This window comes from Grampus griseus (genome assembly GCF_964374135.1).
Source record: "Grampus griseus genome assembly, chromosome: 13".
Lineage (NCBI taxonomy): Eukaryota > Metazoa > Chordata > Mammalia > Artiodactyla > Delphinidae > Grampus > Grampus griseus.
Genome location: NC_139007.1, coordinates 30,906,826 through 30,934,273, shown reverse-complemented (window position 1 = coordinate 30,934,273; position 27,448 = coordinate 30,906,826). Strand labels below are relative to the sequence as shown.

The following is a 27,448-nucleotide window of genomic DNA, read 5'->3' as shown; positions in this document are numbered from 1 at the left end:
GAAAATGGGCTTAAAATAACTTAATAGCCCTTAAAATAACTCATGTGTGATGAGTTACATTGATACCATGAAGGTTTACTAGGTGTCATCCATAGAGTTTTCCTATAAAAACACATAAATCTGCCACATTCTGATTGTGGTAATGTTAAGATAAAATTATCTTAAGTTACCAATTTATTGAATATATGGAATTTTGTAAATACAAAAATTTACCAGTTAAACCTAAGTGGATGTAGTAGTGTTATCATTTCAAAGAGGTAAAACTGTGTTAGCTATAAGGGAGCACTTAACCCTTAACTTTAATGAAAAAAGTTTATATAAAATTGAATTTCAAAGTATTAAATAGATATTTAGTTTTATAGCAAAATAAACTGTAGACTCTGTAACACGTTTATGGGTGAGACCATGGGGATGATCTGAGAAATACCTCACAACAGCCATACATCGCATTATAGCTGCTGTTCCTCCAGTACAACTTGGGTTTAAGTGTCATTGGAAGAGCCTTTTATTGATATTTGTAGAGAAAAGTACTGCAAGCTAGTTTTGCTTTTCTGAGCCAAACTAGTGGGTATTTAAGAGGCTTTTGTTTCCTATTGGTATTAAGGCAAATCACTGATTGCCTTTGTTGAACTGAAAATGTAGTGGAGAGGCTCTGAAGCCCAGTGAGGGGAATCATTCAGAGAAAGTACATGTAAATCAAGCTCTTAGAACTTTAATCATACTTGCACTTTGCTTTTTCCTGGGATCTGTCACTCCAGCAGATATAACACATGCTAAATGTTCTTTTGTGCAGAGCTTTCTGCCTTCAGTTGGAGAGATGGTCATGCATCTTGAGGAGCTCTGAAGACAACTTGAAAAATCTGCAACCACTCTTAGGAGGAGGTCAATATTTTACTAAGAAACCATAAGGGAAAGACCATTACTGAGCAGTAAATTTGACTAATTCAAAGAACCCTTTACCAGTCTGATCCTGCCTGTTAAAAATGTATGATTTTGTCTTTGATGTTGGACATTTATCATCGTTTGTACCCAAGGAAAGGCTGTTACACATTTAGAAGTAAAATGTTAGGTTGCCTGTTCTAACCCTTAAGTGAAGTTTGCCTAGCCTGAGTGATTAACAGTTTCCTGCTATGTAATGTGTGCCCTGTCGGGAACATTATCAGGTCACTCACAGAAAACAAACTTTCAATATAGACTTCTGGCCCTCTGACATTTGAGTGCCTTGAAATGGGAAACAATTCTCTTAGAGAAGAAGTGCTTCGGATCTTTTGTAATTATAAGTTTCGGTCAGTGTCTTACAGGAGTGTCCTTGGGAGACATCTGTTTAATATGAAATAATTAGAGCTATACAGGAATAAAAGCTAGATCACATAGCTTGAAGTGGTATCATTACTGATGGCTACCTTGAGGTTGTCATACAGGAATAGGCATAATGGAGGATCTTGAAGTTAGTTTATGACAACAGAAACATTCTATAGTTTAACTGCATGCACAATTTGACATGTTGAGCGTTAAAAGTAACTACAGTCACACATCTGTAACACCCATCACTGCGACCATGATTAGTTTGGCTCTCGGAACCTTTCTGTTGGGGATCTTTTGCGGGAGGGACCGGAAGAGGTGGATCCTTTATGTCACGATGTGGGGAGGCCGCAAGCTGAGCTCCTCCGGGAGTCGATTTTTAGGAGCGCATAGGTCGGCGTTCCGGGGCACACAGGCTGACTGTCCTCGATTAACGACGTCGGCGGGTGAGTGTGTGGGTGGGGGTCACTCGCACGCAGCCCACGGCGCGGGACGGCTTTTCTGCGCAGGCGCAGGCGCGGGCGGCGGGCTGTCTCGGGAATCCGCGCGGGGTCAGCCAAAGACCTGTACGTTAGGTCCTGGGCCTCGCTGTCCGTAGAACGCTCAGCCTGGGCTCTTACCGTCCCTTACCCAGAGGCTGGGAAAAATAGCTGAGGACTAGAGGTCCTGGCCGAGGAGAGCGCAGCCTGCGGGCCGCCGCCATGTATCCAGTGACCTTTGTCTTATTTTCGTTGAGCTCCTGCAGGAGCCGGCCGCCGCTGTGCCGGCTGGAGTCTCAAGGTCATGTGCCTTTTTCCTTTGCCCCGGCGGGAAAGGACACCAGCTGTCTCATAGTTATCGCCTTTTGTTTGTGTTTTGTTTGCATGTATCTTGCCATGTTTCAGAATTTAAGGCAGCAATATTATTTTTTGATGAATAGGTTAATTCAACACATTGTATTGGCAAATAAGATCAAGAAAGTAGCACACCGAACCTGATCCTTGTAGAAGACAGTTTGATTATTTAACTCCCAATATTAACCAGAACGTTAAGTTCATTTTTTACATGAAACTCATTTAACAAATACTGCTTGCCAGGCACTGGGAATTTTTAAAGAAGTGATACCTAAGGGCCCCTTTAAAAAAACGTCAGGATGGAACTAAGATCATCTTATAAAGAGCAAAAACTGGGAAACTTAAAGGCCTCCAATAGAATTGACAAGTTGTGGGAGTTCCCTGGTAGCCTAGTGGTTAGGCTCCCGGGATTTCACTGCGGTAGCTGGGGTTCAGTCCCTGGTAGAGGAACTGAGCTTACGCAAGCTGTGTGGCCTGGCCAAAAAAACAAAAACAAAAAAAGAATTGATAAGCTGTTACTCTCAATAGAGTGAAAAATAGTGCAGCCAATAAACATGATTTAAATCAATGTGTAGCCACATGGAAAATGATTAGATGTAGTGTTAAGAAGGTAAGTTACAGAAGACCTAAGTAGACATTTCTCTGAGGAAGGCGTACAGATGGCCAACGGGCACATGAAAAGATGCTCAATATTGCTAATTATTAGAGAAATGCAAATCTACAGTGCGTTATCACCTCACACCAGTCAGAATAGCCACCATTAAAAAGTCTACAAATAATGCTGGAGAGGGTGTGGAGAAAAGGAAGCCTCCTACACTCTTGGTGGGAATGTAAATTGGTGCAGCCACTATGAAGAACGGTATGGAGGTTCCTTAAAAAACTAAAAATAGAGTTACCATATGATCTTGCATTCCCATTCCTGGGTATATACCTGGAGAAAGCTCTAATTTCAAAACATACATGCACCTCAGTGTTCATAGCAGCACTATTTACAATAGCCAAGACACGGAAGGAAACTAAGAGTCCTTTGACAGATGAATGGATATAGAAGATGTGGTATATATACACAATGGAATATTACTCAGCACAAAAAAGTGAAATAATGCCATTTGCAGCAACATGGATGGACCTAGAGATTATCATACTAAGTAAGTCAGACAGACAAATATCATATCGTTTATATGTGAAATCTAAAAAAATGATATAAACGAACTTATTTACGAAAACAGAAATAGACTCACAGACATAGAAAACAAACTTACGGCTACCAAAGGGGATAGTGGTGGTGGGGGGGAATAAATTATGAGTTTGGTATTAACATATACACACTAATATCTATAAAATAACAAGAACCTACTGTATAGCACAGGGAACTCTATTCAATATCTTGTAATAACCTGTAATGGAAAAGAATCTGTCTGAATCACTTTTCGGTACACCTGAAACTAATGCAACATTGTAAATTAACTATACTTCAATTTTTAAAAAGGTAAAAAAAAACCTTACAAATCAGTTTGTATTATGAACTTGGAGATATATAGTGAGAATAGAGATACATCAAAATTTTAACAGTGATTATCTGAGGTGGAGTTGGTGATCTATCATTTTATCATTCGTTATATACTTTTCATAATTTTTTTCAGTAAATATGTCTTTTATAATCAGAAATTTAGAAAAAATACAGTATAAATATTTCCAAATTTTGGAAGTGAACATAGAAGGAATAAATATTTGGGATGAGGGAAACTTCTTAAACAAGATATTTAGGGAGCTGTCTTGAAGTTGTCCAGTTTTAGAAGAAGTTGGAGTGGCCAAAGGACCAGCTTGAGTATCAATGAGGAGGTTTCTAGGAAACTGCGAGGTGTTCCTTGAAAAGTACAGTGTGGCTGGAGGGCTGGAAAAGAGGGCAGAGAATGGCCAGGGATAAGACAGACTTTTTAGGCCATGACAACTACACGAAAGACCACGTACACCTCCTGGGATTGACTTTCTCTACAAGACAGTGGGAAATTACGGAACGAACAACATACTCAGACTCGTTTTTTAGAAATAACACTTGGCAGCTGTGTAGACAGTGGGACGGAGGCAGACAAGACTAGGCTCAGGGAGGCCTTAGAGTAATCCAGACAATAAATGATGAATGCTGGAACCACGCCGTTGGCACGGTAGAGGGCTTGTTCACTGTCAGCGTGGTATCTGATAGGTGCTGATAAATGACTTTTTGAATAAATTAGATGAAAAATTTCCCCATTCCTTTAAAATTTCAAATACCAGAATGATCACAGATTCGAGGTAAAGAAGGAATTGGTAGCATTCTATTAATACAAACTTGATTAATTTCTCTCAGTTATGGTGAGGTAGATTTTAAGGCCCTTAAGAATTCTGGCCATACTGATGACTGAGGGACTAATTTTCCAGAAATAGGGGAGGTGAGAGGGAGATTGGGGTCATCACTGACCAGAGAGCAAGGACTGTGTTGAAATCTTTGTGGCTCAATTTCATGATAATACCTTACACAGTTGACCCTCGAACGACACAAGTTTGAACTGCACCAGTCCTCTTAAATGTGGGGAGTTTTCTCCCAATAAATATGTACTACAGTACTACATTGCCTGAGGTTGGTTGAATCCAAGGACGTGGAGCAGCAGATGTGGAGGGCCGACTGCAAAGTTATACCTGGATTTTTGACTGCATGCGTGCCTTGGCGCTGCTAACCGCCACATTGTTCAAGGGTCAACTGTAAATCCTTATCTGTGTATCACAGTCTACATAATTCTCTGATATCTCATTTACCTACCTAAAGTCATAAGGGAGGTGATATTTGACCTGGGTCTTAAAAAATAACACAGATAGAAATGGTGGAAGAGAGAATAACTTGAGCTAAAGCCTAGAAGCACAAACTTTTTTTCTGAGGATGTTAAAATGAATTTTGGCCAGGCTGTGAGGTCCTATTAAACAAAACAAAATTTTAAAAACATAAAAAGCTCAGGAGAAAAATGTTCAGAGACTATGAAAAGACAAGACATGAAAAATAAATGACCATTTGTCTTAGTCCATTCCTACTGCTACAGCAAAATACCACAGGCTAGGTGGCTTATTAACAAGAAAAATTTATTTCTCACAGTCCTGGAGACTGCAGAGTCCAAGATTCGGTGTCTGGTGAGTGCTCGCTCCCTGGTTCATAGGTGGAGCCTTTTTGCTCTCTGGGGTCTCTTTTTATAAGGGCACTAAACCCAATCATGAGGGTTCCACCCTCTCAAAGACCCCCGCCTCCTAATACCATCCCCTTGAGGGTCAGGATTTCAACATGTGAATTTGGGGGAGACACAAATATTCAGACCATAGCACCATTAAACTTAAAAAAAGACACTTAACCTCACTCATGATTAATTAAAATTATAGTGAGATACCATTTTCACCTATTGGATTAGCAAAGATAAAAAAAGTTTGATAATACACTGCATAGGTGACTATCAAAGTATTATCAGTGTGGGGAAACCAACACTAGAAACTCATAGTTTCTAGTGAGATTGCAAATTGGTTCAACGTCTAAGAAAGTAATTACAAATTTATAAATGCACATGCCAATTGACACAATTCTTGCGGTTTTACATACAGGTACTCTCAAAAAGAAATTACCTATGTAATTCAAGCTTATGTTTTCAGAATAGCAAAAGATTAGAAATAATTTAAATAAATGTACATTAATAGGGCACTGCTTAAGGCAGAAATAGAGACACATGTAGAGAACAAATGGCATTTACCAAGGGGGAAAATTGGCGGGGGGTGGTGGTGGTGGTGTGATGAATTGGGAGATTGGGATTGGCATGTATACACTGTTGTATATAAAAGGATGACTAATAAGAACCTGCTGTGTAAAAAATAAATAAAATTCAAAAAAAAAATAGGGCACGGCTTAAATAAATGATGAGTTACAGCCATACAATGGATTACCTTGCAAACCTAAAAAAAAGGAAGTTCTTTATGCTCTATTATGAAAAAAATCTCCAAGATACATTGATAGGTGGAAAGAGCAAGGTGCAGAACAATGAGTATACTGTGCTACATTTTGTATAAAATAAGAGAGAAATTGATACACAAAAATGAAATATGTATAAAATATCTGGAGGCGTACATGCAAATCTAGTAACATTGGTTGCTTGCAGAGAGGGAAGTTGGATACCTAGAGTCAGGGGGAGGAGAAGCACTTTGTAGTGTCCACTTTTATACTTTTTAACTAAAAATTTTTTATTTTGAAATAGACTCATAAGAAGGTGCAAAAATAATACAGAGAATTTCCATATGCCCTTCACCCAATTCCTCAGTGATAACATCTTACATAACCATAATACATTGTCAGAGTCAGGAAATTGACGTTAGTATGATACCATCAACTAAACTACAGTCCTTTGGATTTCACCACCTTTACATGCACTCATTGTGTGTGTGTGTGTGTGTGTGTGTGTGTGTTACCACACATAGAGATTTGTGTAATAACCACCACAATCAGGATATGGAACTGTTCCACAATCACAGCGAAACTCCTGGTAATACTCCTTTATAGTCAAACCTTACCACCAACCTTAAACCTTGATCTATTTTCCATTACATTATATTATTATTTCCATTATAATTTTGCCATTTCACAAGTGTTATGTAAGTGGAATCTTACAGTATATACCTTTTGAAAAAATGTTTCTGCACTCAACATAAATACCCTTGAAATCCATCCAAGTTTTTGCATGTATCAGTAGTTCATTCCTCTTGATTTCTGAGTAGTATTTCATGATATGAATATGCCACAGTTTGTTTAACCATTCATCTATTGTAGGATATTTTGATTGACTCCAGTTTGGGGCTGTTATAGATAAAGTTGCTGTGAACGTTGATGTACAGGTTTTTGTGTGGATGTAAGTTTTCACTTCTCTGGGATAAATGCCCAGGAATGCACTTGCAAAGCTGCATGATAAATATATGTTTAACTTTATTAGAAACTGCTAAACTGCTTTTCATGGTGTCTGTACCATTTTACATTCCCACTAGCAATATATAAGAGATCTAGTTTTTTCATGTCTTGGTCCACACCTGGTAATATCGGGGATGGTTAAATTTTAGCCAATTTGATAGGTATGTAGTGGCTTTCATTTGCATTCCTCTAATGGCTACTGCTATTTAACATCTCTTCATGTGCTTATTTGCATCTGTATATCTTCTTTGATGAAATGTCTGTGTCTTTTTATAATACCCGCAGCCATTTTAAAATTGGATTGCTTATTTTGTTTTTCTGTGGGAGGTTTTTTGTTTTTCTGTTTCGTTTTACTGTTGAGTTTAAAGAGTATCTTTATATATTCCAGATACAAGTTCTTTATGGGATATATGTTTTACAAATATTTCCTCCCATTCTGTGACTTGACTTTTCTTAACAAGGTGTTTTGCCGAGCAAAAGTTTTAAACTTTGATTAAATCCAATTTAATCAATATTTTCTTTTATGGATTGTGATTTTGGTGTCAGATGTGAGAACTCTGTGTGTAACCCTAAATCAGGAAGAGCTTCTCCTATATTTTCTTCTAAAAGTTTTATAGTTTTGCATGTAGATCATTTTGAGTTCAGTTTTGTATAAGATGTGAGATTTCGGACAAAATTTTCTTTTTTGTCTATGACGTCTAATTGTTTTAACACCATTTACTGAAAAGACCATTCTTCCTCCTTTGAACTGCTTTTGCACCATTGTCAAAATATCAGTTGGGTGAATTTTTTTTTTTTTCCCCTCTTGACACTCTTGTTGCATTGATATTTCAGTCTGTCTCTCCTCCAGTACCACACTGTCTTGATTACTGTAGCTCTATGATAAGTCTTAGAATTCGGTATTTGATTTCTGCAGTTTTATTCTCCTTTTTAACATTGTTTATTCTGTCCCTTTTGATAGAAATTGTTTCAAACATATAGATCAATTTGGGGAGGATTTATGTTGACTCTTCCAATCCATGAACACAGTATGTTTCATCATTTACTAGGTTGTCTTTGATTTCTTTCATCAGTGTTTTATATAAATTTTCAGCATACAGAATCTGAACATGTTTTGAGGGATTTATACAACAATGGAAATATTCTTTCTTGGACTGATTTTAAATAATAGAGCATTTTGAATTTTGCTTTCCAGTTGTTCGTTGTTAATGTATAGAAATAATTGACTTTTTTGTGTGTTGAATTTGTAGTCTGTTACCTTGCTGAACGGACTTATTCCAGGAGCTTTTTATTTTTATTTTTTAAAGATTTCTTGGGATTTTATACATAGACAATCATATCTGCAAATAGGGACCGTTTAATTTCTTCCTTTCCATTCTGTATGCCTTTTATTTCCTTTTCTTGCCTTATTGTACTGGCTAAGATTTTTAGTAGCACATTGAATAGGAATCATGAGAATGGGCATTCTTGCCTTGTTCTTGATTTTAGGTGTAAAGTACATAGTCTATCACCATTAAGTACTTTGTGAGCTATAGAATTTTTATGGGTGTTCTATCAGATTGAAGAATTTCTCTTTTATTCTTAGTTTGCTGAGAGTTTTTAGTCATAAGTGGGTGTGGAGTTTGTCAAATGTTTTGTCCACATTAATTAGTAAGCTATGTGTGTTCTTCTCTCAACTATTAATATGGTAGATTACACTGATTGATTTTCTACTCTTGAACTAGTGTTGCATAGCTAGAATAAATCCTACTTGGTTATGCTATATTTTTCCTTTTATATGTTGCTGGATTCTGTTTACTAATTATTGAGAATTTTTGTGTCTTTTCATGAGAGAAATTGGTCTGTGGTTTTCTTTGCTGTACCATCTTTGTCTGGTTTTTGTCTGGTTTTTGCTAATTTGTCTTCTTGGTGGATTCTCTCTCTCTCTTTTTTTTTTAATTGAAGTATAGTTGATTTACATCTATATATGTAGATTTATATATAGGTGTAAATCTATAGATTTACATCTGTATATGTAGGTTATTACATGTATATATAACCTATATATCCTGTATATAACGTATATATCCTTTATAGGTTATTACAAGATATTGAATATAGTTTCCTGTACTATATAGTAAATCCTTGCTGTTTTATCATAATGTAATGTCCCTGGTAGTTTTCTTTGCTCTAAGGTCTACTTTGTTTAAATGTTTATTGAACAACTGAATGTTCTGCAGCAGAGTAACTAGTTCATAAAGCAGATCCCTGTGTAAGTTGGAACATATAAACTGAATGACTGTTTATTTTAGGAGATATATATGTCTATAAGTGCACATTTTTTTTCCTCTGTAAAATGTGTTGAGCATACATATAAATCCATTTCATGTAGCTAACATGAAAGTGACATAATTTGAGCTGGTTTTGATAAATAATCTCAAAATTAACATTACCCTAGCTTGTGGGAATTCCCTGGTGGTCCAGTGGTTAGGACTCTGCGCTGTCACTGCTAAGGGCCTGGGTTTGATCCCTGGTTGGGGAACTAAGATACCACAAGGTGTGTGGTGTGGCAAAAAAAAAAAAAAAATTACTCTAGTTTAAAAGGTAATGTAGTTTTAATTTGAATATCATTTTTTAATAATTTTGTGCAGCATAATATGTATGTAAAAACAAATGGCATGAAAAACTTTACCATAGGCATTACTTATTTTTGATGATTATTATTTCAGAAATATGTGATTGGAGTTAGATGGCAGAATGCAAGATTTTTATTTTATAATTTAAAGTAAAATCCAAAATTAAGGGGAAAAAACCCTTTTGTTTATCAACTGTAATATAAGATTGCTGTATAAAATAGTTTCTTCAATTACATGCATATCAGGGATTCATACTGTGCAATGCTTTCTCTAGACATTTAATTTTCTTTTTTCAGCTTATTCAAAAAATCAGCTCAGTTGGACTCTACAAATTAAACCATCGGTTTTCAGTGAATACAGAAGCATGTGTTTCAAATCCTATAGCATGACTTTTGCCTGCCTGAATAGGATGAAAAGTTACAGGTAAGTTTATTCATTACTGTGGCAAATATTCACATAATTATGTGCAAGAATAGTTTCGTATTGATTGTGTTTAATAAACTTTGTCAGTATAGCTCATGTGGTTTGATTAAGGTAGCTTTTATTTATTTAAATATTCTTATTTTCCCAACAGCTTTTAAATTTGGGAAATTTCAAACCCAGAGAAAATCTGTAATATAGTATACATCAAGTGCATGCCTTTCATCCATATTTAGCGATAGCTTTTATTTTATTTTTTATATATATATATTTTTGCAGTGCGCGGGCCTCTCACCGCTACGGCCTCTCCCGCTGCGGAGCACAGGCTCCGGACGCGCAGGCCCAGCGGCCATGGCTCACGGGCCCAGCTGCTCCGCGGCGGCACGTGGGATCTTCCCGGACCGGGGCACGAACCCGTGTCCCCTGCATCGGCAGGCGGACTCTCAACCACTGCACCACCAGGGAAGCCCCCGATAGCTTTTATTTTTAATGCAAGGCTATATTACTCAGAGAACTACTTTTTACTTACTCATAATATCCTTATGACAGGACACAAATAACACAGTGCTTAGATCATAAATGATTTGGGTGTAACATAAATATAAGGTGGTTAAGTATACATTCTAGATAGTAAGATTGAATCAAAGTAATATCTTTATGTATTCATGTATTAGAAACCAATTTCTAACTTTGTGAAAAATATTGCATTGGGTTAAGGTATAAGCTCTGTTTTCCAAGTGCATGCTCTGCTTCTCATAAATGAACTGGCTCTTTTAAGATTGGATGTCTGTAATATCATTCTTACTCAACTGAGCAACCACCTACTGTTAACTATTGTAAGTTAGTCCTTTTTTTTTTTTTTTTTTTGCGATAAGCAGGCCTCTCACTGTTGTGGCCTCTCCCATTGCGGAGCGCAGGCTGCGGACATACAGGCCCAGCGGCCATGGCTCACGGGCCCAGCCGTTCCGCGGCATGTGGGATCCTCCTAGACCGGGGCACGAACCCGTGTCCCCTGCATCGGCAGGCGGACTCTCAACCACTGCACCACCAGGGAAGCCCAAGTTAGTCCTTTTTAAAAAAAATTTATTTAATTTATTTTTGGCTTCGTTGGGTCTTAGTTGTGCATGTGGGATCTTTTGTTGTGGCACACAGGCTTCTCTCTAGTTGTGGCGTGCAGATTTTTTTTTTCTCTCTAGTTGTGGCGTGCAGGCTTCAGAGCATGTGGGCTCTCTAGTTGAGGCGCGTGGGCTCAGTAGTTGTGGTGAGGGGGCTTTGTTGCCCCCTGGCATGTGGGATCTTAGTTCCCCAACCAGGGATTGAACCCGCGTCCCCTGTGTTGGAAGGCAGATTCTTTACCACTGGACCACCAGGGAAGTCCCTGTAAGTTAGTCCTTGATTACTGAGGCTTTGCATGAAGCATGAAAAAGAGGGTAATATTCATAAAATAATATTAAAGAAGAGTGATATTGAAATCTTAAAAGGATATTAAGTAATCAATATAGAATGTAGTCTATGTAGCTTAGAAAAACGTAGTAAAAATTTAAATGGCATTACCTATGCTAATGTAACAACCTATTCTCTTTTACCCAAGAACCTCTGAAGGATTTTCCTATCATGTACTTTGACATGGGACCTGGTGTAGTGTCTGTCTGATCCCCATTTAGTCCCTGTTTGATTCCATTTGATTAAAAAATATATTTACGTGAATTATATGCTTTTCTGGGGCTTCTCCTTCAGATTATTTATTTGACAAATGTTTCCCGAGCACCAACTGTGTTTTAGGAACTGTGCTTGTCACTAGGAATAAAATGGTAAGCGAGACAGCTTATGTTCTAATGGAGAGACATGATCAACTAATCACATAGGCTCACAAAGTACAGAGTTGTAGAGGAGTTAAAATAGGACAGTATTAGATGGCATTCCATTTAAACTAAGCTCTAAAGGATGAGAAGAAATTAATTAGGTGTGTAGAGGAGGGAGGGGGGAATGTGAGAACAATGTTCCAGGCAGAGGGAATGACATGTCCAAAGTATCTGGGGAATGAACAAGCATGGCCAATTCAAAGAACTTAAACAAGGCCCATGTGGCTGGAGTGGGGAGGATGAAGAGAGTCGTGGGAAGTGACTTTGGAGAGGGAAGAAACTTGGGACCAACTAATTCAGAATACTGTATGCTATGCTAAAGATTTTGGTCTTTTTCCCAATGTCACTGGAAAGCCATGGAAGCATTTTAAGTGGGAAAATAGCATGATCATATTTATATTTCAGAACAGTCACTCTGGGTGCATTGTGGGGAACAGATTAGAGGGGGATGAAGTCCTAAGCAGGCCAACTAATTAGAAGGCTAGGACAATAGTTCAGGCAAGAGATGACGGGAGCTTGGATTAGTATGTTCAAGCAGTAGAAATGGAGAGAAGGCTGAGGCATCTGAGTTCAAATCCTGGCTCCACCACTTAATCTCTCTGAGCCTTCCTTTTCTTGTCTGTGCACTAGAGATAATAATAGTACCTACCTTATGGAGTTGCTGAGGATTAAATAAGATGACATATGACATATAGGGATTTCTTAAACAAGCAGTACCTGGTATTTAGTAAGTATTCAGTAAATAGTTACTACTACTACTACTACTACTACGTGACCCAAAAGGCCAAGTTTTATAAAGTTTCATTTTTGTTGTAACTTACTTCGAAAGCAAATTAATTTGTTTCATCTGTGACTATATATATATACATATATATATATACACACACACATATACATATATATATATCTATTTATAAGCAATGTGATTATAAGAAAACTTGTTTTGAAGCATCAAAAATGAGCGATACATGTATTTAGAATCTAGTAAATTGCAAATTAGAATATCTTTCTACTTAATATATCCTATGTTACATTTTTTTAAATGGCAGTTTTTGCCTGCCTCTTCCTTCTGATCTCTTAGCCTCCCTTGGACAAGACCGTACAGTACTTCCCGGACCACTGTAGACAGCAGTGAGGTGAAGACCTTCCTGGCCTTGGCGCACAGGTGGTGGGACGAGCAAGGAGTATATGCACCTCTTCACTCTATGAATGACCTGAGGGTGCCGTTCATTAGGTAACATTACAGAAATTCTAGATCTTTTAAAATACAACTCTTTTCAATAATTCATTTTCTTTCGAGTTCATTTTTCTCTCGGTTTATGCCTAGGTTCAAAATGCTGCACTTTAACTTTGCTTTAGAAATTAGGGAGATTCTCTTCAATATCCATTGTTTGACACTATTAATTTTTTTTTTTTTTTTTTTTTGCGGTACGCGGGCCTCTCACTGTCGCGGCCTCTCCCGTTGTGGAGCACAGGCTCCGGACGCGCAGGCTCAGCGGCCGTGGCTCACGGGCCCAGCCGCTCCACGGCATGTGGGATCTTCCCGGACCGGGGCACGAATCCGTGTCCCCTGCATCGGCAGGCGGACTTTCAACCACTGTGTCACCAGGGAAGCCCTAAATATTTTTTTTAATTTATTTTATTTACTTATTTTTGGCTGCGTTGGGTCTTCGTTGCTGCACACGGGATTTCTCCAGGTGTGACGAGCAGGGGCTACTCTTCATTGCAGTGCACAGGCTTCTCATTGCGGTGGCCTCTCTTGTTGCGGAGCACAGGCTCTAGGCGTGTGGGCTCAGTAGTTGTGGCTCACCGGCTCTAGAGCGCAGGCTTAGTAGTTGTGGCACACAGGCTTAGTTGCTCCGCGGCATGTGAGATCTTCCCGGACCAGGGCTTGAACCCATGTCCCCTGCACTGGCAGGTGGATTCTTAACCACTGTCCCACCAGGGAAGTCCCGAAACTATTTATTTTTTAATAGCATCACTCGAGTTCTACACTGTTTCATAAATTAACTTGAAGTATTTTTGGATATTATCGAGTTAATTAGAATTAAATCCATATGAAAAGGAATTAGGGTCCTATGGCATCAAGGTCATCTTATAGCATCTTTGGCCTTTAGGCAGTTCTGATAAAGGGAATAGTACTGAGAAAGTTCAATTCAACAGATATTTTTTTGAGAACTTACCTTGTACAGAGCTTGGGGGCTGGAATCTGTAAAAGCTACTGAGATATTCAGCATTCAAAACACAGTCTGTGTGCTTCAGGAACTTAGAGTTTGCCATGGGAGATAAAGGCAAGGGTTCATCAGACTCCACTTATCAAGACTCCACTTATCAATTGTTCATTCGTTCTTCTGTCCATTTATTTATTTATTTATTAAACATTTTTGAGCAGCCGACATGGGCAAGGCACTGTGATAGACACAGAATATCAGATTCAGACTGCCCTCAAGGAACTTCCTGATTGGTTTTTGCTGGTTTTATCAGTGCAGCAAAAAGGAAAACATTGGCACATTCTTATTACCACTGAATTAGTGGATCATTGAAACACTAAGGCAGAGAAAAGCAGAAATGTCATTCTGTTAGGCTAGATCAGTGGTTCTCAAGGTTAGCCCTGGACTAGCAACATCAGTATCACCTGTGATCTTGATAGAAATACAAAATTCTCAGGTATCACACTGGACCTACTGCTTTGGGGGGTCAGCAGTCTGTGTTTTCCTTCCAGGTGATTCTGATGCACGCTCAGGTTGAGAACTACTCTGTTCCAACTAATGTGACACTACTAGTTAGACATCACACTAGAAAAGACCATCCAGGGCAGTACAAATTATGGTTAGAAGCTTAGATTTTATTCTGATCATAATGAAAACCATTGAAAGGGAGCAATGTGATCTAAACTATGATATAAAGAGGTCATTTTGGCCAATGTGTGAGGAATGGATTGGATTTCATTTGAAATGGGTCCTTCCTGTATATTATAACGTTCTGAAATTATCTACTTAACCACTGTCTAGGTTTTTCTTAGAAGTCAATTAATTTGAATAGCAATAAAAGATTTCCTAAGATGTCCTTATTATATATGACGTTTATTTTAATATAAGTATAATTAGAATTTGTATGTAGTCCAACTTAAAAGTTTAGTTTACGATACTGTTAGCTGTATATATCTGTGTGTGTATATGGGTGTGTATGTGTGTGTGCTTACATTTGTGTATGTGGGAAAATATTGCTATAATTATCTTAGAATTAAGTTTACTTGATTTGGGTGCCTGTTTACATGATCATGAAAACACCACTAAGAAGATGAAAAGTGACTCAATTTAGAAGGGAATGTAGGCAAATTCTGCAAATATAGATCTCCAGTCTGCTTCTACTAAACCCTGTAAAATAACCTATTTGTTGCTGATATGAAATGGGTCTAGCAAGTACTAGCAACATAGCTAATAATACCTCAGGTGACATGATATCTCAAGTGAATAAAATTAGGTTAATCTAAATTAGATTGTTTTTAAAGTTTTTCTTTAGATTATTACTAAAGTAATAGTTAAGTCATAATTATTACTAGGTTATTTCAAGAACTTTAAACCTCCTGCTTCTGATTAATAAAAATATCTTATAAATTAAGCATAATGGCATTTTATGCTGAAAATAAGTTTTTTTACCCCCAAAATCAATAGTCTATTTAAAAAGAGAGTTTAATATGTCTTTGAAAATTATGCACTTTTAAGACTTTATTGATAAAATTAATGATTTGTTTTTATATATTTTGAATTTTTTTAAAAGAGACAATCTTTTAAAAACAGTTGCTGATCACCAGCCAGGAAAACCTTTGTCTGGGATGAAGATTCTTGATGTTGGCTGTGGTGGTGGATTGTTAACGGAGGTAAGTGATTTACAACTTTCCTGGCATTTTTCTTTTTTTTTTTTAAAGGGAACTTTATATTTATTTATTTATTTATTTATGGCTGTGTTGGGTCTTCGTTGCTGTGTGGGCTTTCTCTAGTTGCGGCGAGCGGGGGCTACTCTTCATTGCGGTGCGCGGGCTTCTCATTGCAGTGGATTCTCTTGTTGCGGAGCATGGCCTCTAGGTGTGCAGGCTTCAGTAGTTGTGGCACGCGGACTCAGTAGTTGTGGCTCTCGGGCTCTAGAGCCCAGCCTCCGTAGTTGTGGCGCACGGGTTTAGTTGCTCCGCGACATGTGGGATCTTCCCGGACCCGGGCTCAAACCTGTGTCCCCTGCATTGGCAGGCGGATTCTTAACCACTGTGCCACCAGGAAAGCCCAACTTTCCTGGCATTTTTAACTGGGGAAAAAAAAAAATTGAGAAAATGTGGGCTTATGCCTCTTTTATCCTTTTAACAAATAATATTGTTCATTTTTAAAACAGGAAGTGTATAATGTTGTTTTTAATATTTTTATGATTATAAACTAGTACATGCTTTTTACTTTCTTAAAAATATATAAGTATTTCAGAAAATTATAGTGAGGATTTTTTTTTTACACAAAAATGGGGCACTGGTAAAAATAAATAAATGGGACTAATTAAACTTAAAAGCTTTTTCACAACAAAGGAAGCCATCATCAGAACAAAAAGATAACCTACTAAATGGGAGAAAGTATTTGCAAATGATATGATTGATAAGGGGTTAATATCCAAAATATATAAACAGCTCATACAACTCAACATCAAAAAACAAACAACCAGGTCAAAAAACAAACAACCAGGTTAAAAAAAGAGCAGAAGACCTGAGTGGACATTCTTCCAAAGAAGATATACGGATGGCCAATAGGCACATGAAAAGATGCTCAACATTGCTAATCATCAGAGAAAGGCATGTCAAAACCACGATTAGATATCACCTCACACCAGTCAGAATGGCTATCATTAAAAATTCTACAAATAACAAATGCTGATGACGATGTGGAGAAAACAGAACCGTAGTACACTGTTGGTGGGAATGTAAATTGGTGCAGCCACTACAGGAAACAGTATGGAGGTTCCTCAAAAAACTAAAGTTAGAATTACCATATGACCGAGCAGTTCCACTCCTGGGTATACATCTGAAGAAAACAAAAAAACTAATTCGAAAAGATACACGCACCCCAATGTTCATAGCAGCACTATTTACAAGAGCCAAGATATAGAAGCAACCTAAGTGTCCATCAACAGATAAATGGATAAAGAAGATGTCTCTCTGTCTCTCTGTCTCTCTGTCTGTCTCTCTCTGTCTCTCTGTCTGTCTCTGTCTCTGTCTCTCTCTCTCTCTCTCTCTCTCTCTCTCTCTCACACACACACACACACACACAGGAATAATAGCCATAAAAAAGAATGAAAATTTTGCCATTTGCAACAATGTGGGTGGACCTAGAGGGTATTACACTTAGTAAAATAAGTCAGACAAAGACAAATACTGTATGTTACCCCTTATGTATGGAATCTTAAAAATAAAGCAAACAGGGCTTCCCTGGTGGCGCAGTGGTTGAGAGTCCGCCTGCCGATGCAGGGGACACGGGTTCGTGCCCTGGTCCGGGAGGATCCCACATGCCGCAGAGCGGCTGGGCCCGTGAGCCATGGCCGCTGGGCCTGTGCGTCCGGAGCCTGTGCTCCGCAACGGGAGAGGCCACAGCAGTGAGAGGCCCGCGTACCGCAGGAAAAAAAAAAAAAAAAATCAAACAAATGAATATAACAAAACAGAAACAGATTCACAGATACAGAGAACAAACCAGTGGTTGCCAGTGGGGAGAAGGAAGGGGACAGGTGCAAGACATGGGTAGGAGGATTAAGAAGTACAAACTACTATGCATAAAATAAATAAGCAACAAGGATATATTGTACAGCACAGGGAAATATAGCCATTATTTTATAATAACTTTAAATGGAGTATAATCTATAAAAGTATTGAATTACTATGTTGTACACCTGAAACTAATATAATATTGTAAATCAACTATACTTCAATTAAAAAAAAAGCACTGGTCATTTGAATAGCTTTGGAAATTTTGTTGTCTCTTCTCTCCCAAGATATTAGGCAATTTCCACTGGTTTAAATGCACTGATAAGCTGTCCTTTTGCACTTGCTTCAGTATCAAAACGTAACAGAATTTTGCCTGCTTTGGGGGCTCTCCCCTTCTTAGGTGCTCTAGAGTACTTCTCCCTGTGAACAATACTCGCTTTAGCTGACAGAATATTTATGCCCTACAGTTCTATTTTGTAATATCCTATCAACACAATAACTTTTTGTTTAAATGCTGCATCATAATCTTTGCTTGAAAGATATTTTAAGCAAACAGTACAGGATACAAATGTAAGTGAAGATACAATGGTGTGTGTTACTGTCAAGGTCATAACAGCCAAGTTGACAGTGAGGTTAACAGAGGCCTTTGATACATAGCTAAGTTTCCATATGCACAGAAAATGTGTTCTTCATATGGCAGTGCGCTGGTTTCTCTTGACATCAATTATAAAATTTCAGGAAATGTAAAATATGTGAAAATACATCCCTTAGAATCAAGAATATAAGGTGTATCAAATTGTAAATTAGTACACTTTTACTCTATGTGTTCTATGATCTTCTCCGTGTATTATTACAGATCTATGTCTCTAAAGTTAAAATAATTTGATTTATACTTTTAACTTATTAACTAAAGAGTTATAAAATAAATGCTATGCAGTTTTGATCAAAATAAAGGCTGTGTTTAAAAATTGGGCATGTCATGGGAAGTGACTGACTATAAAGGCTGAAAGAAGAATTAGCTACGAAGAATCGTTTTTAGTCAGTCACAAGAGAAACTATGGAGAAAAAAATGTGCTTCAGAGAATTTGAGTATTAGAAAATTTTGCTCTTTTTACAATGACATGTTACATTTATTGCACTTTAAATATGTTAATACTGTACTGTGTGCCTGTAAATATATCTAGAGAATGTAGACAAAAATTTCCTCACTATGCTTAAGCAGTTCCTGATAAGTTTTGTTGTTGTTGTGATTATTGTTCTCACTTTTAAGCTTTTTATTATGGAAATTATCAAACATGTACAAACTAGAGAAAATGGTATATTGAACTTTCGTGTACCCATAAATGATCTCCAGCAATTAACACCTCGTGCCTAATCTTGTCTCCTTTTTGAGAAGCTTTTTATTGCTAACGTGTGTTCTATTTTCTTCCTGAGGGTAATGATTTCTTATGCCATTAGCCTCTAGGGCGGCTTGGGGCTTCAGTTATTGGAATTGATCCTGTGGATGAGAACATTAAAACAGCACAGCACCATAAATCATTTGACCCAGTCCTGGATAAGAGGATAGAGTACAGAGCATGTTCCCTGGAAAAGATTGTGGAAGAAACTGCAGAAACATTTGATGCTGTCGTAGCTTCTGAAGTTGTAGAACATGTGATTGATCTAGAAATGTTTATACAGTGCTGCTGTCAAGTGTTAAAAGTAAGACTTACAGAGTTTACTTATTTGTTTTTTCTTTTGAGTTTGTGTATGTATCCATAGCAATAAATGTTTTATAATACTTGAAACCAGGAAGACAGGATGAGGGGACAGCATCTCTGCTGGAGATTACTTCTGCCTCTCAGCCTGCCCTCGATATCTGGGGTTTTCCAGATCTAGTATCTTGATGTCCAGGGATCTTGAAAAATGTTGGTGCTGAACACTGCAATACAAACAATAGATTTATAGTGGTGTTTTTCTTTGGTGTAGTCTGGATTAATTACCTAATAGGCATTGAATGACAATTACTAAGAAATTGACTTGGATTAATACTTAAAAATAAAAAAACATTATTAGCATAAATTGGTTAGTCAGCATTTGTTAAGTCACTCTGTATATGTGATATGTGTAACAGTTATCAGCTTATAAAAGAATACTTCATACAAATGATCTCATCAGATCTTACCTACAACCAGGTGAGGAAGGTAAGGCAGGCATTATGACCTCCTTTGACCCAATGAAGATCAGAATCTGAGGTGTCAGAGGTCACATGGTCTTTAAGTCAAAGGTCACTAGGCACTTAAGTAGGGCTTAAGGCTACATCTTTTTATCTGCTCAGCGGCATGTGGGATCTTTCTGGACCAGGGCTCGAACGTGTGTCCCCTGCATTGGCAGGCGGATTCTTAACCACTGCGCCACCAGGGAAGTCCCTACATTATTATGCTTATATAATTTGACACAGTCCTCTGAAGGTGGTTCCAAATTTTCTTTTAATAAATATTTCCAAAGTATTATTATTACTATATCAACTCTGTTGTTTATGTATTCAAGAGGTAACTCCCTAAGGTCAAGAGCTAAAAGAATTAAATGCTTAGCCTTTATCTAAATAGAGCTTTTAAAAAATACTTTTAAAATAATTTTAGATTTATAGAAGAGTTGGAAAGATAGTACACAGTGTTCCCACTGTGAAGGGTGGTGAAGGGTGCCCTTCACCCAGTATCCCCTACTGTTAACATTCTACACAATAAGGGTAGGAACTGGGGTGAGGCAGGTGTGGCAGAAAGTCAAAGGCGGCACTCGCTATTCTGTGCCAGTCCTGCATTTGCATGCCCCAGAGAGTGAGTGCCTCCTTGGATTCTGTGCCCTCAGTACCTCACTTGCCTCACCGTACTCCTAGCCCTGTATGTAGCCCATGGTATATTTCTCAAAACTACAAAATTAGTTGACATTATACTATTAACTACACTACAGACCCTGTTAAATTTCATTAGTGTTTCCACTAATGTCATTTTTCTGTTGTAGGATCCAATCCAGTATTCCATATTGCATTTAGTTGCCATATCTCCGTAGTCTTCTTCAATGTGTATAGTTTCTTGGTGGTGTTTCCTCTTAAAAACAAATTTTATTAGGTATACCTCCTATTTTCCAAGGAAAATTCCCTAATTATTTCTTTTTGAGTAGTGTCTCAGTCAGTGTGTATGGATGGAAGTTCTCACATATATTAGGGATACCGGCATCATGGAATTTAAAACTAATTTTTGCTTTAATGGAAAGACTATTTAAAAAAAAATGACCAATGCTCATCACTATTTCCTTAGAGTAAGATTTTATGAAACACAGATTAGATATTTATAAGTAATTTTTCCCTTAGCTCTACTGAGATATAATTGACACATAAGTGATTTTTTTTTTTTTTTTTCGCGGTACGCGGACCTCTCACTGCTGTGGCCTCACCCGTTGCGGAGCACAGGCTCCGGACGCGCAGGCTCAGCGGGCATGGCTCATGGGCCCAGCCGCTCCGCGGCATGTGGGATCTTCCCGGACCGGGGCACGAACCCGTGTTCCCTGCATCAGCAGGCGGACTCTCAACCACTGCGCCACCAGGAAGCCCACACATAAGTGATTTTTAATGAGATATTTTAGAATACTAGAGTTTTACAGAGAAAAGTTATAATGTGTAATGAAGTAGTGTCTGATATTTTAGTCTTAAGGGCACATCCCAATATTTCAGGGCCTTCTCTTATCATTTTTATTTTTGGTTTAGAGTTATTTGAGATATTTTCATACATATATATCTTAATATGATTATTTTGGAAGGGGTCTTAGGCATTTTATCTCCATCAGGTGCTAATGAGAATGTGTGGAAGAGACATTAATGTTCTTGCCATTTGTGGGAGTACATACAGGAAACACTATAAATATAGTCACTAAAAAGTGGCAGACTAAACAATCCCGTAAGTGGTTTGCATTCACTGAAGTTCTTATCTTGATCTCTTTATATTCTTTATACTAATGAAATCAGAACAAAACAAAACACTTTCATACCTTAATCATTAAGGCTTTTGTCAGAGAACACTTATTGGCCTTGCCAGCCTGCACAAACCATGGGGCAGTGTGCGCTGTACCAAACAAGTTAGGCAGACTTGGCACCCAAAAAGAAAGCAGTGTTGACACATTAAGACATCAGTGTGGACATGTAACAAGGAAGAGCAGCCGGATCTCATTTCTATATTTTTATTACAAATTATTTGATATGTACAAAAGAATGTATAAATATAAACATAAATCATAGTAATGTCTGATTTTAGGAGTTAGTTGTAAGCACTGTTGCATAAACTCAGTACACGCATCTGTAGTGGACTGCCCATAACAATGAACTTCCCGAGAGAAAAAAAACCTCTATTTTGGTAGATTATATTTTATTCACACTTGTGGGTTTGTGTTTTGTTTTTTTTTTGACCACGCGGTGTGGGATCTCAGTTCCCTGACCAGGGATCGAACCTGTGCCCCCTGCACTGGGAGCACAGAGTCTTAACCACTGGACCCCCAGGGAAGTCCCCATACTTGTGTATCTTAACTGCACTTAAATTGTTTGGAAGGAAGGAGGAGGGTGGAGGAAGCCAAGCCTTTATCTAACTGTTACTCCTAACATTTAAAATTTTACTTCTACACATATTTTTTTTTAGCCTGGTGGTTCTTTATTCATTACTACAATCAACAAAACACAGCTGTCCTATGCCTTGGGAATTGTATTTTCAGAGCAGATTGCAGGTATTGTACCAAAAGGTACTCATACATGGGAGAAGTTTGTTTCACCTGAAAAGCTAGAGAGCATTCTGGAATCAAGTAAGTATTAAAATTTTTTCCAATTTCCAAGGCCTAACTGAACTTTTAATGTGCCTATAATTATTAATCACATTAACCTAGCACTTAATGAAATAGGCCACTATTCTTTGGATGTTGGTTTTCTCTCCTCAACTAGATCATAAACGCCTTGAAGTTAGGATTAAGTATTACATCCACTTTTCTCTCACCTATGGCACCTAACCCAGGGCCAAGCAAATCATAGATGATCAATGAATACTTTTTGGCTGTTTAGTCCTCACCTGTTTAAGGATGAGGTACAAATGTCTTTTAGTTACACATCCTCAGTTTGTCCTATTGAGGCCGTGCTTGAATCAGCTTATTTTACGTATTACTTCCTTCATAGTCAGATATATTTTGAACTTCCTTGTCATTTTTTTTTTTTTTTTTTTTTTTGCCGTATGCGGGTCTCTCACTGTTGCGGCCTCTCCCGTTGCGGAGCACAGGCTCCGGACGCGCAGGCTCAGTAGTTATGGCTCACGGGCCTAGCCCCTCCACAGCATGTGGGATCTTCCCGGACCGGGGCACGAACCCGTGTCCCCTGCATCGGCAGGCGGACTCTCAACCACTGCGCCACCAGGGGAGCCCGTCACTTTTTATGTAGTGTTTTATGCTAGTTATAGCATGCCTTATAGTACGGTTATTTTAGTGTTCTTAACCTCTTTCTGGCTTGAAGGCAAGACTGTCTCCTTTTTGTGCTCCCCACAGTGCCTAGCTCTGCTTTACACCTTGTGAGCACTTGATTTACCTGTTGAATTCCTGTCAAGTAATAACACTTGTCAGTTCATTTATTTGGCATTTGGTATTCCTCTTAGGCTCATGTGTGTCTCATGCTTTTTGTTCATGTAATAGTATATCAATAAACTTGATTTTACTTGGAATATTATCTGTCCAATGAAATGTGGTAATTTCTTCTCTGCAAGTAACTTTTTTGAAAATAGAGTAGAAAAAATATTTTAAAGATGATTGGAACAAAAAAAAAAAAAAAAAGATGATTGGAACAGTCAGTTGTTGGCCGGTATTTTCTAAAAACAGCTAACATTTATTGAGTATTTACCAAATCCCAAATACCGTGCTAGAGTTTATGTTCTGCTGCAGTAAAGAATGAGCTGTACATGGCTACAAAGTATTTGCGCCTATTGAGTTAGGAATCCTTTTTTAATTTGGAGAGTTGCATGAGACTCTTGGCATGTGGAAGGTAAATATTTATTAAATATGCTCTGTCTGATATTTTTTTTTCTCAGACGGTCTGTCAGTTCAAACTGTGGCAGGAATGCTCTACAACCCCTTCTCAGGTTACTGGCATTGGAGTAAAAACACCAGCCTTAATTATGCAGCTCATGCCGTGAAATCCAGCATACAGGAACACCCAGCTCCTGCCGAGTTTGCTTTAAAGGAGGAAACAGAAGAGCTCCGAATTGAAACCTCCACCAACTCAGGTGTGCATGAAGAGCTGAAGAAATGAATTGTTTCTAAGGACTGTAGTAAAATGGCTTGAAAGTCTGATGTTTACAAATACACAAAATATACCATTTGTCTTTTTTTTTTTTTTTTTTTTTTTGGTACGCGGGCCTCTCACCGCTGTGGCCTCTCCCGTTGCGGAGCACAGGCTCCGGACGCGCAGGCTCAGCGGCCATGGCTAACGGGCCCAGCCGCCCCGTGGCATGTGGGATCCTCCCAAACCGGGGCACGAACCTGTGTCCCCTGCCTTGGCAGGTGGACTCTCTACCACTGCGCCACCAGGGAAGCCCACCATCTGTCTTTTGAGACGGGATCATAAAGAAAAGAAAGTCAATAGAAAGGGCTAAAACCTTAGAAAAAAGCTTTTGTTGTTTCATCTAATAGCTACCTTCAAGGGATTAGTCTATGGATTAAAAAAAGTTTTGATGAGGTATTATGTGATCTAGGAGTTTAAGTTTCTCAGCCTTTGTTATATAAATAGGGTATACATATTTCACTTCATCTTACAGATTATATGATATTTTTCCCGCATGTATGCACATACATATATACTGTAATGTTTTAATTTAAGTAAATTTGTATTATCTAGGTTCTTCTTTATTTGGTTTTAGTTAAAGGCAGTTATGCTTCTGACTGGTTTTATTTTATACCACTTATATTTAGGAAGATAAAATGTCTTTTTTCCTTTAAATTTTGGTTTTGGGAAAGCAAATTGATTGTTAAATATATACTGGGTTTGGTCAAACATTAGAATCAAGAAATTCAGATTATGTTGGACATTTTTCTCTGTACAGTTCTATAAATGTTTTGTGGTGCCTTTTTTAAGTAGAAAAGATTTTTGAACTCAATTTAAGAGTTTAGTTACGGAAATTTTCTTTTTCGGCTAACATTTTGTAATTAGAGGGACTGACTTGAAATATACTTTCACGCCTCTTGAAGTATGTGATTTTTTTGGCTTTTTCTGAAAGTCCAGAATGTATAAGGACTTTGATAGAGGGTGTTGACCAAATATGAGAAATATAGGTTGAACACCTGTGACTCATATAGAAAGGCAGCTTTTTACTTTCTAGCCTTTCTCACCATTTTTTTTTTTTTTTTTGGCTGCACCCCACTGGACCGCCGGGAATTCCCTAGCCTTTCTCACTTTTAAGCTCATAAGCTTTCAGTATTTCTTTGTCAATGCCTGTTGGATTGGGCTCACCACGCAAACAATTCCCAACCATTTTAGCTTATCATTTGCATTCCAGGGAGGAAACTGAAATTTAAAGGGTTAAAAGAAATTTTAACTTCAGTTGCTAATGTCTAATTAGGACACTAAAAATCAGGAGTTCCCACTGGGTTTCATTTAAAAGTTTGATTCTTAGTCTGAATTCTAGTAGTTTTGTTACTAAAGCAAAGCTTCTTCATTCTATCTGTTGGGAAAAAAGAAAAGTGTTGGTATTAATCTAAATGGAAAACCAGAAACTGTAAAACTCTTAGAAGAAAACATAGGTGGAATACTCTGACATAAATTGTAGCAATGTATTTTTGTTTTTTTTTTTTGGTCTCCTCAAGCAAAGGAAACAAAAGCAAAAATAAATGAATGGAACCCAATTAAACTTAAAAACTTTTGCACAGCAAAGAAAACCAACAACAAAACAAAAAGACAACGTACTGAATGGGAAAAAGTATTTGCAAATGATATGATTGATAAGGGGTTAATATCCAAAATATATAAACAGCTCATACAACTCAACATCAAAAAAACAACCAGATTAAAAGATAGACAAGGCTTCCCTGGTGGCACAGTGGTTGAAAGTCCGCCTGCCGATGCAGGGGAAACGGGTTCGTGCCCCGGTCTGGGAAGATTCCACATGCCGCAGAGCGGCTGGACCCGTGAGCCATGGCCGCTGAGCCTGTGCATCCGGAGCCTGTGCTCTGCAACGGGAGAGGCCACAACAGTGAGAGGCCCGTGTACTGCAAAAAAAAAAAAAAAGATAGATGACCTGAATAGACATTTTTCCAAAGAAGATATACAGATGGCCAACAGGCACATGAAAAGATGCTCAACATCGCTAATCACCAGGGAAATGCAAATCAAAACCACAATGAGGTATCAACTCTCATCTGTCAGAATTGCTATCATCAAAAAGTCTACAAATAACAAGTGTTGGCAAGAATGTGGACAAAAGAGAACCCTTGTACACTGTTGGTGGGCATGTGAATTGGTGCAGCCCCTACAGAAAACAGTATGGAGATTCCTCAAAAAACTAAAAATAGAACTACCATATGACCCAGCAAGTCCACTCCTGAGTATTTATCCAAACAAAACAAAAACAAAAATACTAATTCAAAAAGATATGTGCACCCCAACGTTCATAGCAGCACTATTTACAATTGCCAAGATATGGAGGCAACCTAACTGTCCATCAACAGATGAATGGATAAAGAAGATGTTATTTATATATATGTATTGGGTTGGGCAAAAAGTTCGTTCAGGTTTTTCCACCCGAACAGTTTTTTTTTGCCACCCTAATACACACACACACACACACACACACACACAATGGAATACTACTCAGCCACAAAAAAGAATGAAATTTTGCCATTTGCAACAACATGGATATTGTTGGAGGGTCTTAGATGCTAAGTGAAATAAGACAGAAAGATAAGGTGAAGGGGCAAGATACAAGAGCTACAAACTACTATGAATAAAATAAGCTACAAGGATATATTGTACAGGGACTTTCCTGGTGGCACAGTGGTTAAGAATCCGCCTGCCAATGCAGGGGAGGTGGGTTCGATTCCTGGTCCAGAAAGATCCCACAGGCCGTGGAACAGTTAAGCCCGTGCACCACACCTACTGAGCCTGCGCTCTAGAGCCTGTGCACTGCAACTACAAAAGCTGGCAAACCTGGAGCCCGTGCTCTGCAACAAGAGAAGCCATTGAAATGAGAAGCGCGCGCACCGAAACGAAGAGTAGCCCTTCCTCACCACAACTAGAGAAAGCCCGTGCACAGCAGCGAAAACCCAATGCAGCCAAAAATAAATTAAAAAGTTAAAAAAAAAACGATTAATCTAAGGACTGTGTAATGAAATTGATTAAAAAGCAGCCCCCAAAGGGCATTTATTTTAGAAAGAACACTCTTTCAATTATTAAAAATATACATTGTTAAGTGATGGAAATTCAGTATGATTCAGTAATAGCCCCATTAGGTAGGGACTACCGTCCACTCCATTTCACAGAGATGTTAAATGTATTCAGCCTCTCACAAGTAGTAAGATGCAGACCCAGGCAGTCTGATTGCTGAGCTTGTGCACGTCACCACTTTGATACTTGTACGTAGTATCTGTACCATCATATGGTCATCGTGGTAGAATAACCACACACAACTGGATTATTATCACGTATGTGAATTGTCTGTATGCAAGGTAGC

General features: G+C 38.1%; 1 protein-coding gene across 2 annotated transcripts; it reads left to right on the top strand.

Annotated features, from left to right (window-relative positions):
* The first annotated feature begins 1,632 nt into the window (after positions 1–1,632).
* Positions 1,633–25,753, top strand: COQ3 (coenzyme Q3, methyltransferase). 2 transcript variants are annotated; one of them, XM_082668817.1, is made up of 8 exons: positions 1,633–1,748; positions 10,013–10,139; positions 11,015–11,197; positions 13,080–13,232; positions 15,779–15,878; positions 19,188–19,430; positions 22,394–22,553; positions 23,816–25,753. In XM_082668817.1, exons 1-8 carry the CDS (start codon positions 1,640–1,642, stop codon positions 24,034–24,036), a joined length of 1,296 nt encoding a protein of 431 aa, XP_082524943.1. In that variant the 5' UTR covers positions 1,633–1,639; the 3' UTR covers positions 24,037–25,753. The 2 variants fall into 2 exon arrangements, with proteins under 2 accessions (XP_082524943.1, XP_082524944.1); XM_082668818.1 differs by lacking the exon at positions 11,015–11,197.
* The last annotated feature ends 1,695 nt before the right edge of the window (positions 25,754–27,448 follow it).

Coding starts and splice junctions, on each gene's coding strand:
- COQ3 (XM_082668817.1), top strand. CDS start 1,640: ATGTGGGGAGGCCGCAAGCTGAGCTCCTCCGGGAGTCGATTTTTAGGA. Junction 11,198..13,079: donor GCACCACCAGGGAAGCCCAA/GTTAGTCCTTTT, acceptor CTGATCTCTTAG/CCTCCCTTGGACAAGACCGT. Junction 22,554..23,815: donor AGAGAGCATTCTGGAATCAA/GTAAGTATTAAA, acceptor TTTTTTTCTCAG/ACGGTCTGTCAGTTCAAACT.